General features: G+C 29.5%; 1 protein-coding gene across 2 annotated transcripts; it reads right to left on the bottom strand.

Annotated features, from left to right (window-relative positions):
* Positions 1 to 466: 466 nt before the first annotated feature.
* On the bottom strand, positions 467 to 11,007 carry KLRK1 (killer cell lectin like receptor K1). 2 transcript variants are annotated; one of them, XM_074319499.1, is made up of 8 exons: positions 10,904 to 11,007; positions 9,766 to 9,869; positions 8,184 to 8,291; positions 5,078 to 5,170; positions 4,822 to 4,857; positions 4,293 to 4,375; positions 3,893 to 3,996; positions 467 to 943 (listed from the first exon to the last, which is right to left on the bottom strand). In XM_074319499.1, exons 2-8 carry the CDS (start codon positions 9,824 to 9,826, stop codon positions 826 to 828), a joined length of 603 nt encoding a protein of 200 aa, XP_074175600.1. In that variant the 5' UTR covers positions 9,827 to 9,869; positions 10,904 to 11,007; the 3' UTR covers positions 467 to 825. The 2 variants fall into 2 exon arrangements, with proteins under 2 accessions (XP_074175600.1, XP_074175596.1); XM_074319495.1 differs by having other exon boundaries at positions 479 to 943; positions 4,293 to 4,444.
* Positions 11,008 to 11,868: the final 861 nt, after the last annotated feature.

Here is an 11,868-nt window from a genome sequence, read left to right as displayed (position 1 = left end):
AACAAAAACAACAACAACAAAAAAAAACAAACAAACAAGCAATCCAAGTAAAAAATGGGCAGAGGACCTGAATAGACATTTCTCCAAAGAGGACGTACAACTGGCGAATAGACATATGAAAAAATGAAAAATGTTCAACATCACTAATCATTAGACAAATGAAATAAAAACCACAATGAGATATCACCTCACACCATTTAGAAAGACTATCATCAACAAGACAAATAATAACAAATGTTGGAGAGGCTATGGAGAAAAAGGAACCCTCATACACTTTTGGTGGGAATGCAGATTGGTGCTATATTCTTATTACAAGGAACAATTCATTTTGCTAAGTATGTCATGTGCCATATAAAATTAGTAGTGGCATTTTGAAATTTTTCAACTTTTATTTTGAAAATTTTCAAATATAGCAAATTTAATGAGCCCTCATACACTCTTCACCTAGCTTTAAGTCTATTTAATTTTCAAATATTTTATCTTTGAAAAGTTCTAAATGACTTATTAGTTTAATATTTGCACATATTTAATAAAACAATAGCTTAAAATTTATTTGAACCTAGGCATCAACAGTTTACTAAATTTAAAAATGAATTTGTTCATCACTCAAAAAATTTTAAAATAAATAAAACATTGTTATAGAAAATAAATTATTTAATTGTTAACCTTTATTCGCTGCAAGGTTATGTCTTGTGGCATGTTAAATAGAAAAAATATTTAACAAATATTGATGTAATTTTCTTCTGGAAGTTTTCTTCATAGAGAACACTCAGGGAATGGCTTTTGTGTCTTTGAATCCTTTATGTTTTATAAACAATAAACTCTTTATATATTCTTCTGCATACAAATGAACGTGTTTTGATTTGAACAGTTTTCTGTGTAACCTTTAAAACTTGAGCCATAAAGTGCACAGTTCCCAGGTCCCATGTTAATCATTGTTAGTCTAGAGAGAGAAAACAAATTACATTTATTAATGTAAGAATATAAAAATTAAACAGTATTTATTTAAATACAGGTACTAAAATAATATCATTTCAGGAGTATTTAGGACCGTGCCTGGCCTTTCCTAATTCACAGATATGCAATATATAGCCAACTCAAAAAAATAAAGTAAAAATAGCATTCTATTGTAAATTATGTACTACTATTTTTATACATTGGAAATCAGCCAATTTAGAAAGTCATGAAATTCTCTTCACATATGTACCTGAGTGAAATGGAAAATTTTAAATGTTTTTTAAAAAATGTTTAGAGTAGAAATCAATTAGAATTCATGTTCAGTGTCATGTTTTGTGAAAAGTATACAATCTTCAATTAGATGCAATTTTACTTGGTAAGAAAATTTTCAAAAGTTGTAAAATCCTCTAATACATACAGAAGGTGCCAAAAATATGTATACACATTTTAAGGAAGGAAAAAACTGTATTAAAATTGTAATGATACATACCGATAACAAAAGGTGAATACAAGTCATATTTGACTTCTGTAATCACAAGAGGTGCTCAAAGTGATTACCATCAGTGCAATTTTAATACAATTTTTTTCCTATCTTAAAATGTTTATACAATTTTTTGGCACCCTCTGTATATCATTAGATAAGAAGGTAGGTAGTCCCTGGTATATGAATACAAGGGGAAACTTGAAACGAACGCATGGCAGTAAAGAGTTGTCCATTGATCACTGCCAATTAACCATTAATGTAGCAACATAAATTTAACAATCAGTAAAAACAGCTTTTTTGTCACTTAATGGTAATTCTGGCTATAGAGTCAGAAAGACATATATTTGAATCCTTGTTGTAATTATTGCTAATGTTATGACTAGATGAGTTATTATACACTCTGAGACTCTGTTCTTTACAAGCAAAATTTGGTTAAAATTATATATGTTATATAAAACTTTTAAGAGTATTTCATGAGAAGATATATATATATATGGCTTAAAACTGTGTCACAGAGAGGAAAAGCACCAAATTAAATGAACATTAACATTAATGTTGTGATTGTCTTTATTACTTATTAAATCATTAAAGATTGAAATAAATAAAATGTACTTCAACTAAATAATTTAAAACACATTCTAGAGAACTTCTGTTTCATCTGTGATATTATGAGACTGAAGGAAAGCAGAAGTCGTAAACCACTTAGGTTTTGCTCCTGATCTTTGTGCCAGAATGGAGACATTACTAACCAGTGTAGTGACAGGCCAGATCTTCCAAAGGGAGCTCTGTGAATACTAGGCTATTGTCACTTGGCTGGTGTACAGACTTGAGCTGTATAATCAATGGCTAAAAGAGAAACATATAGATACCTAATACACATGATACCTGAGTCTAGAAAGATGTAGAAAGCTGCGGTTCATAGGACACTGTAATTGAGATGACAGTTGAAGAAAAAAATAAATCTGAAGATATGCAAAATGTCCCAGATGAGTACTTAGCAGAATATTGATCAATATATATCTACTCAATAACTACTCAAAGACAAAGAAAGGATTATCTAAAATGGTTTAGAGGGAACAGTTCTTAGTGCTTACTCTAAGTTCCAGTGCTTACATTGGAATCAACCACATTTGTCCCAGTCATATTGCAAAACCTCATATTTCTCAAGGCTTTGAGATTATATAGAAGGGGCTTGGCTCAGTTGTGGGGGATAATTAGCTCTAGAATGATAACACTAACTAATAATAAATAAAGCAAGACGAAAACAAATCAAACTGTTCCCAAGTAACTTATCTGAGTTCCACAAAAAAATGTTCATGAGTATTTATAGCAATAAAAAAAATGTGGCATCAAAGAAGGTGCTCCATATCATTAGTCGTTAAGGAAATGCACATTGAAACTATGAGACACCACTGCACACATTAGAATGGCTAAAATTTAAGAGACTGACCATACGTGTTGACCAGGATGTTGAGCAACTAGAAGTCTCACGCACTGCTGGCTGGGAATGTAAAATTGCAAAACCCCTTTGGATAGTAGTTTGACTTAAAAAGTTAAACATGCTTATTATATGATCCATCCATTCCACTCCTAGGTATTTATGTAAGAAAAAGGAAAGCCTATGTTCATACAAAGACTTGCACACAAATGTTCATAGCAAGTAGCTTTATTTTTAATATTCAAAAACTGGGAACTTCCCAAACATCCATCAACAAGTGAAAGGATAAACAAATTGAGCAACACTCATAAATGGAATGCCTCTCAGCAATAAAAACAAATTAACTCTTTATACATGCTATGAGGTGGATAATCTCAAAATATTTATACTGAATAAAAAATCAGACATAAAAATAGTACATACTGTAGGACTCCATTTATATTAAATTCTATAAATTACAAACTAATCTGTAGTGACAGGAAGCAGATTAGTTGCCTGGAGTTTGAAGCAGGTAGGTCGGAGGGGCATGAAGGAGGCATTACAAAAGTGCAAAGGGAAAGTTTTGCAGGTAACAAAATATGTTAATTATCCTGATGTTATTAATGATTTCATGGATGTATACATTTGTCAAAATTAGACTTTAAATATGTGCGCTTTGTTGAATGTCAATTATGTCTCAACAAATTGAGTAATAACTTCAAAAAAGAATGTATGTGACACTTAGCCTCTCTGCTTTAGAGTCCTCATTTGTAAAATGAGCATTGTATTAGACCTATCTTGCACAGTATTTAGCACATAGCAAACAATCAGTGTTACTCATTATCACTGGTATTGGCTGCTCTGCTCCACAATGTACTAAATTTAGTCCCTAAAAGGTTTTTTTTTGTTGTTGTTTTTTGTTTTTGTATATGGGGATGTCCTGCCATTATGTAAAGAAAAATGTGATCGTTAACTGATCATAGGAATAGCTTAGGGACAAATTCAAAAATAGAGACCTATTGGCACAGACTTACTGGTTGGGTGAAAGAATGGAGCCATCTTCCCACTGCCAGGATCCACTTTTTGGATTTTGTACTAGTCCCATCCAATGAAAGGATTTCACCAATTTGAAGAAATCCTGTTTGAAATAACAAGTAAAGTCAGTGCTCAGAATTTTAGTATATACAAGGTCATAATCATTTAATTATTTTTCCCACACTTGGGAAAAATGCAGCCTGTCTTCTAGCATAATTCCAACTTAAACAACACATACACAATACCTGCAATTTTTGGGCTTTATTTTTAATGTAGAATTATTTGGGGTTGATATCTGAGCTTTAGTGCCTCTATTATTATATTTCGGGTTCCTATTCCAGAGAGTTGCTTTATATGGTAGGACCAAATATAGGAAAAGGAATTAAAACAATACTTAACCTGGTCCTCTTTGCTGTATATCTTCAGGAGACTGGAATTGTGAGACATACAAGAAGCTTGGCTCTGGGACCAGGTTTTGCTCTCTTCAAAAAATTGATAGCAGTTATTTCTGTAGCACAACCAGTTTTTAGGACATGGGCCACAGTAACTTTCTAGAAAGGGAGACTATATTATTAATTCTGCACATGTCTGACTATTGTAACAGATTTTGTCTAGACAGGTTCAACACCTTTTATATTCTAGTTCTAAAATTCTAGATAATTAAACCAGTAAGGTCATACCCAATGACATCGCTACACATAGATAGATGATAGATAGAATGATAGATAAACCAAAAGAGTTCTCTACTTTTTACAAGTACTCCATCATTGTAAAAAATAAAATAAAATTTAAAAAGCTATGGTGAATTGTGGACAAGAATTTATTTTCTTACAGTTTTTTTGTTAACACAATTAGATACATGCCTAAAACCAAGTATACATAGATGCATGCAATTTGCGCTTCAAAATATTACAAAACTTCCACTCACCATTCACAGAAGTTGGAGCCACTTGGTTGAATAATGCTATTAAAATAATCATAATTATTAGAAGGGTTTTTGTTGTTAGTAACATAGTCCAAGCAAAAATAAAAAATAATTGACAACTTTCTAGACTAACAGTTAAAATATAAAATATAGTCAATATTTCTAATTTATGTTTCTGTCCTTTTGAATATTAATCAAAGTAATTCATTACAATCATTAGATCAACAATGCTGCATTCTACTTCTCTGTTATCACTTACAATTTATGACTATGGCACTGCATATCATTACCATTACAATGAAACGGATTCCCATAGCTACAGCAATGGACTGGGTGAGAAAAAATGGAGATGCTGTCAAAGAAAAAAAGAGAGAGAAAGATGAAAAAAGGATAAAGGGTTCTGCTATCTTCATGTTTAATATAAACATTAAAGTGTTTTTTTATGTGGGGGTGATATCAGTGCTTTTTCCTTATTTATTTTTCTCAGAACAGGTAACATAAGTACTTTGGAAATTACTAAAAAATAAGACTATAAAAATGTAATATTCATTTCCTCCTTTTCCTCTCTAGTACCCCAGTCCACCACCATAGAATAAATCATAGTTATAATTTATAAAATTTTCCATGGAGATAGAATAATAAATATGGACACTTCCCCCTTTTAATAACACATATTTAAAAAACCATACAAAATATTCTATGATTTTTTTCACTTAAGAAACTATCCTAATGATTATTCTATATCATGTCTTATAAAACTGTCAATTTTTAATAGATAGCTTCTTGTATTGTGTTTCATTGGTACATGGACAAAGTCTAATTACTGACAGACTTTTAATTTTTTCCCAATGCATAAATTGTTCCTTAGTTTTCACTATTAGATATAAATAACATTTCATATAAACCTGTGCATATTTTTTGATATCTCTCTTGGAGAAATTCCTAAAAGGGTAATTACTGAGTCAAAGGGCATTTGCTTTTTAAATTTTTATAATGATTGAAAATTTCAGTCCAAAGAGGTTATACTAATTACATAGTACCAAATACAAATTTAAAGGCCTGTTTTCTCACATCTTCCTCTGCATTAAATATTATTCACACTTTCTAAATGTATAAATCTGATAAGCAATACTATTTTTTAATTTTAACTTTATTTTTCTTCTTATGAATAAGATAACAGAAGATTGAACATCTCTTATTATGATTAAATTATGATTTTATTTTATTTCTCTGATACTTGTTGTATGTGTATTAACTGGTTTTTTCCTCACTTTTTAGGTTGAGAATATTAGTTTCATTTCTTGCCATATGTTTTGCAAATATGATACTGTTGGGGTGTTGAAATGGATAATGGTTGACTTGCTCAAACCATTGTGCTTTTTTTGGTATGAATAAAAATACTTTTATTATTCTGAGCTTACAAAATAAATTACGACCATGTTTCAATATAAGTTACATGGTTTCCCTTTTTTATTTATTTGGTGTGTGTGTGTGTGTGTGTGTGTGTTTATGTTTAATAATAAATGAGGTGGAAACTCACATTTACAAAAAATTTTCTTTTTCAATTGGGCACCAAATTTTTCTATGATTTACTGAATAAATCAATGTGTCCTCATTGATATGAAATACCAACTTTAGCATATAATACATTCCTATATGTCTTTGCATTTATTCCTATATTCTTTAATTTGTCTTTCCAGTCAAATTATTATTAAAACATCCTTGCTTCTATAATATGCTTGAGTACTGATAACTTCTAATGCCCATAATATTATATCACATTTCTTTTCCAGAATGTTTTAGCTATCATTACACTTCATATATGCCTTCAGAACTTTAAAATGAGCTTTTCAAGAACCTGCCACTTTTAGAATATAGTACACTGGTCTTTCAACAGAATTACTTTAAATGTATAAACATATAGAGAAGATTTACATGGGTATAATGTCTTTTAGCCTTGAATAGTTGCTGTTTCCATTATATATGTCTTACTTTGTGTTCATTAATACAACTTTTTTTTTCTCAACCATTTTTATTTCATTATAAATTCCCCCCCCCATCCTAAGGAGAAAAATTTAACTCAAATTTAATTAATAAATTTTACTTTATATTTCTCATAATGGGAAAAATTAATACTAAGGAGTAAGATTTTATTGGGTATTATTTAGCTTTGGAAGGCTATATTCCAAAGCTAAACATTACCCAATAAAATCTTACAATGGAATACAACTTTAAAGTAATAAATTTATTTCTAGTATTTTTAATTAAAAAGTTTATTTCTGATTTTGATTTTATAAATATTGCATTTTTTTTCATCACATGTTCCTTGTTTTGGATCATTAAGACAGTTGATTTTTACATCTTATTTTCAGTCAAACCCACAAATCAGAATCAGATTTCTTTATTGTTTGTAATATTTTAGGGTGAAGCTTTTGAGGGTTTTAAAAATATTTTAAATCATATGTTCTTGCTAATATTAGTTTTGCCTTTTCATTCTAATTCTAGATCATTTGCTTTTTTTCTTTGCTTGATTATTAACATTGACTAGTACCACCAAGCAATCAATATTGATCAGCAATAATGATGATAAAAATTCTTGCCTTTTTCTAACTAAAATAAAAATGCTGTTAGCATTTATCAATAAGCACAATGAGAGCATTTGAACATATATCTTAAAGGCAGTATTTATATTTTAGAGGTTTTAAAGTTAAGGTCTTATAAGTTAAGAATTTATAAGATTTTGATTTTGTCCAAAGCCTTTTTAACATTATGCTTAAGGTTTACAATGTTTGATTATTACATATGACACATATTTATTCCTATAGCACTTGAAAGTGATGCTATTTGATAATCACTTATTTTTTAACACTTAATCAAAATTTATAAGTGAGAGTAGTGTGTTGTTTTTCTTTGTGTGCAAATAAGCTATTTCAGGTTCCATTTTCAGTCAAATGTATTCTGCGTTGATAAAGGCCAGCGAGCATATTGCGTTCACTACACAGAAACATTTCTGTTAATAGCAATCCACTCATTGTTTCCATACTATTTAAAAACATAATTCTGAAGGATATTTATATTCCTTTTCTTTTGTTTTCCATTTTTATTTACTCCTACTTAAACCTAGTTGTTCAGTGATCCCTTAGAAATTGCTGTCTCAATTGTCATTATTATGATAATGTCATTATTTTTAGAGCATGAAAGATCCTAACAATTTCTACTAATTTTATTATATATTACAATATTATATTAGAGTTAATATCATTTCTCCTTCTCTAATGAAGGTAAAATAAACTGAATACTTATCACTGATAATTACATAGTTTCCAACTATCACCTCAAGACGACACATGAAGTATAGTACTTACAGTTTTCTCCACATGTGTTTGTGGCTAATGTAGGTCTTTTCTTTTGTGATGGTATAGAAGTATCACAATTTGCGAATTCAAGTTTATAATTATGAGAGTCACTCATCACTGGAGAAAAAGAATTCATGCCAACATGAGTGAAGGTCTTTCTGTCACTTGGATTATAACTTTTTAAAATTTAACTTGCCATTTCTATCCTTTTCATTTTTTATTTTTTTTTTTGGTATAGGAGATATAGTCAACAATATTGTAATAACTGTGTATAGTGCCAGGTGGGTACTGCATCTATCCTTTTCCTTTTAAAGTATAACATCAAGTTACTTTTGCTTTATATTACTTCATTTTTATGATTTTTACAGTTTGTAATATAAATAAAATTATATTTATTCTATAGCAAAATATTTTTATCAGGATCTTATATACTATTAAAATAAGTTAATTCTTAACATGTATTAAAGTCTAACATTAATGAAGACACTATATAGTGAAAAGGACAGGGACCTATGGAGTTAGACATGTGTTTAATTTACAGAACCACATTTACTAAGTTAATAATTTCAAAAATTAAAAATAATGAAAAAGGAAAGAAAGAAGAAAAAGGAGGGAAGGAAGGAAGGAAGAAAGGAAGGAAGGAAAAAAGAAGGAAGAAAGAAAGGAAAGAAGTAGAAAGAATAAAGGATATCAATACAACCTGGTATTTTAAAAAGTGAAATAAAATAATATACACTTAGTATCAATGATGCAGTCACATAGTAAACACTTAGTAAAGGGCAGAGTGTCTATAGTGAAGGACATACAGAGAATAAAAAAGTACAGTATAAAACTTTAGGATAAAAACAAAGAATCTTGCTTCTGAAAAAAACAAATATAAAATCATTTTACTCTCTTCTTGAAATAGTAAAAATTACTAAATATGTAAAAACCTCCTATAAATGAAATGCTAATGTTAATTACCTTTTATACATAAAATTTAACTCAAAATTGTACATACAATATGTGATTTAATTATTAAACATGTGAAAAGAGTAGGTATTATTTTATGGATGAAGAAATTGAATCTTAGAAGTCGCCAATATTATATTGCTTATTTAATGCAGTGTTATCAACTATGAGTAATTTATAATACTTTTAGTTTAAAAAACACTTTCAAATACATGTCATTTTATTTGAATATTATAGAAATCCACTAAAATAAGTGTCACATGTTTGGTATCTCTACTTCATAGAAAAGAAAACTTAAGTGCATAGAGGCTGTGGGTTGCCAAGATTTCAAAGCTAGAGACCGGTAAAAGTTTGATTGAAATTCAATTCTTTTGACTCCAATTCTGATGCTGTTGCTATTCCAGGCTGCTTCAAATTGTCAGAGACTTTTGGTAGTTAATAAAGGAAAGGAGAGAAATAGCTTTCAAGTTTTTGAAAACTTGATTTAAAATATAACATGAACATAACATGAAATGGACATAAAATGAACATAAGTGAATCAGAGTAAATTGCTTTCCTATGCCTTACATGCTTGTATCAAATTTTGGCTATATTAAAATTACACACAGTCTAAACTACACATTTATGTGAAAGAACATACCCGTACTCTGATGAGCCCACTGATCTCGGACCGACCTCATCATATAATTGTAACTGCTCATCTACCTCAGAGATGAATCCAAAGTCTTCACTGTACAAAAGTTCCTGAATAAAATAAAATGACACATTTATTTTATTCTGTCTCTTTCCTTGTGGTGAGATGATATAGCTTGATCGGAAAAGTGAGAATACAGAAAAAATTCCCCCCATGCATATATAAATAAGAAAAGAATGAAAAATGAGAATTTATATAAAAACAGGTAAAATTCATTGTTAAAATTTATCTTGGTTATAAAATAATAAACAATTAATTTAAAAATGTAAAATATATAATGGTTTTTAAACATCCCCTACAATAAGATACTTAATCAAAAAAATGTTTCCATCACTCAAATTGAATGACAGCACATATATTTTTCTAGTCATAGTTGTTTTGCTTTATTTGGTAATAATTGCTTTCTTGGCAAGGTAAATTTGGATAAGATAGATGAATTTTTGTTGAATGTTTCCTCCTAGTACATTTTACTTCAAGTTCCGTTCATATGGTCATCATCATCATTTATAAGTTATTATAAGTATCATTATAAACAAAAATGATTTCACATTTGTTTATATAGCAACTGGTTATAGTGTGTAGCTGAGCTCTCAGAAGAAAATAACTATGTAGTAAATATGCATAGTGCTTAGATTTTACAAATAAAATCTGTTTCATACATATACATAATAGTTGGAAGCAACTATTATGCAAGTAAAGTTGTGTATCACATAAGGTAAGTGCTTTGCATAAGAGCACAAAACTCATAAGGGTGAGAATTCAAATTGAAATTCAATTCTTTAATTTCAAATGTAAAGATTCATTATTCTAGTTTTGTTTAGAGATAGGGCTCCATCTTACAGCAACATCATAACTTCTAATTCTTCAATAAATTTATTCTAATTATCTATAATTGAATAAAAAGAGTACACCTCAGACATTGGTTGCCTTCAGTAATTCTAGTCAAACACTTAAGAAACAATTAGAATTACCTCACAATGTAAATATTTTTAGAAAACTTTCTTGAGGTTGAAACCTCAAGAGTTCCTCATTTCTTGAATAATAGTTGTTAGAAACACACACACACACAGAGAAGGACACACACCTGATCAGAGATGGAAGGTCCTGCTTCTTGCGAAAATTTTAGACATGTCCTGAGTTCCCAATTTAGAACTGAAATAAGAGATGTTTAAACAATTTTGATCCCTGAGAAAATTATGACAAATATTATTCTAATCTCATCTTCCTGTTGAAAAAAACAGCACAAACCACAGTACTTCAGCTTCATCACTACACAGAAAGTGTTGCTAACTTGTGAAAGAAATGCTAGGTCCTAACATTTTATGACTTAAAATGGATGAATTCAGTGTTAAAAAGTTTCCCAGAGTTTTGAGAAACAAATAGCAGGATCATATGATCTCTTTCTGAATCAAAAGTGAAAAATTATTATAAAATGTGGTTGTAAATACTGGGTGAAAAAAGAAAAGAAAATTAAATAAACTTTTTAATTATCCTGTGGATGTGCTATTATAAATTTGAGTGGAATTAAGTATGCTGTATCATATAAGTTAAAACTATAGAAAGACCTTTTCATAAATATACGCATATATATAAATACACACATATATGTGTACATACATGACCTTTTAATTATGAAAATATAAACTGTATACAATATTAAAATTCCATGATAAACCATCATATGCTTTGTTTAAATATTTATCAATTTATAGCCAATATTATTTCATTTTTGATATGTGTGGATGTCTCAGATATTGACTGACATAAAGACAGAGATCAACAGTAACACTATCATAGTAGGGAACTTCAACACACCTCTGACAACAAGGGACAGGTCTTCCAGACCGAAAATCAGTATGGAAACAACAACCTTAAATGACACATTGGACCACTTGGATTTAATCGATATTTTCAGAGCATTTCACCCAAAAGCTGCAGAATACATGTTCTTCTCAAGCACACATGAAACATTTTCCAAGATAGACCATATGTTAGACCACAAAACAAGTCTTGATAAATTTAAGAAAATTGAAATCATACCAATTGTCT

Source organism: Rhinolophus sinicus, linkage group LG02 (genome assembly GCF_036562045.2).
Source record: "Rhinolophus sinicus isolate RSC01 linkage group LG02, ASM3656204v1, whole genome shotgun sequence".
Classification (NCBI taxonomy): Eukaryota; Metazoa; Chordata; class Mammalia; order Chiroptera; family Rhinolophidae; genus Rhinolophus; species Rhinolophus sinicus.
The sequence above is the reverse complement of the archived record's forward strand: the minus strand, read 5'-3'. Positions and strand labels throughout refer to the sequence as shown.

Excerpts from the sequence above, each read along its gene's own strand:
- KLRK1 (XM_074319495.1), bottom strand. The coding sequence starts at position 9,826 with ATGAGCAGTTACAATTATATGATGAGGTCGGTCCGAGATCAGTGGGCT. Across the intron at positions 4,858-5,077 it reads CAGTGCCATAGTCATAAATT|CATTATTCAACCAAGTGGCT; the intron begins GTAAGTGATAAC and ends TTATTTTAATAG. Across the intron at positions 4,445-4,821 it reads GGCTCCAACTTCTGTGAATG|AAAGTTACTGTGGCCCATGT; the intron begins GTGAGTGGAAGT and ends CTCCCTTTCTAG.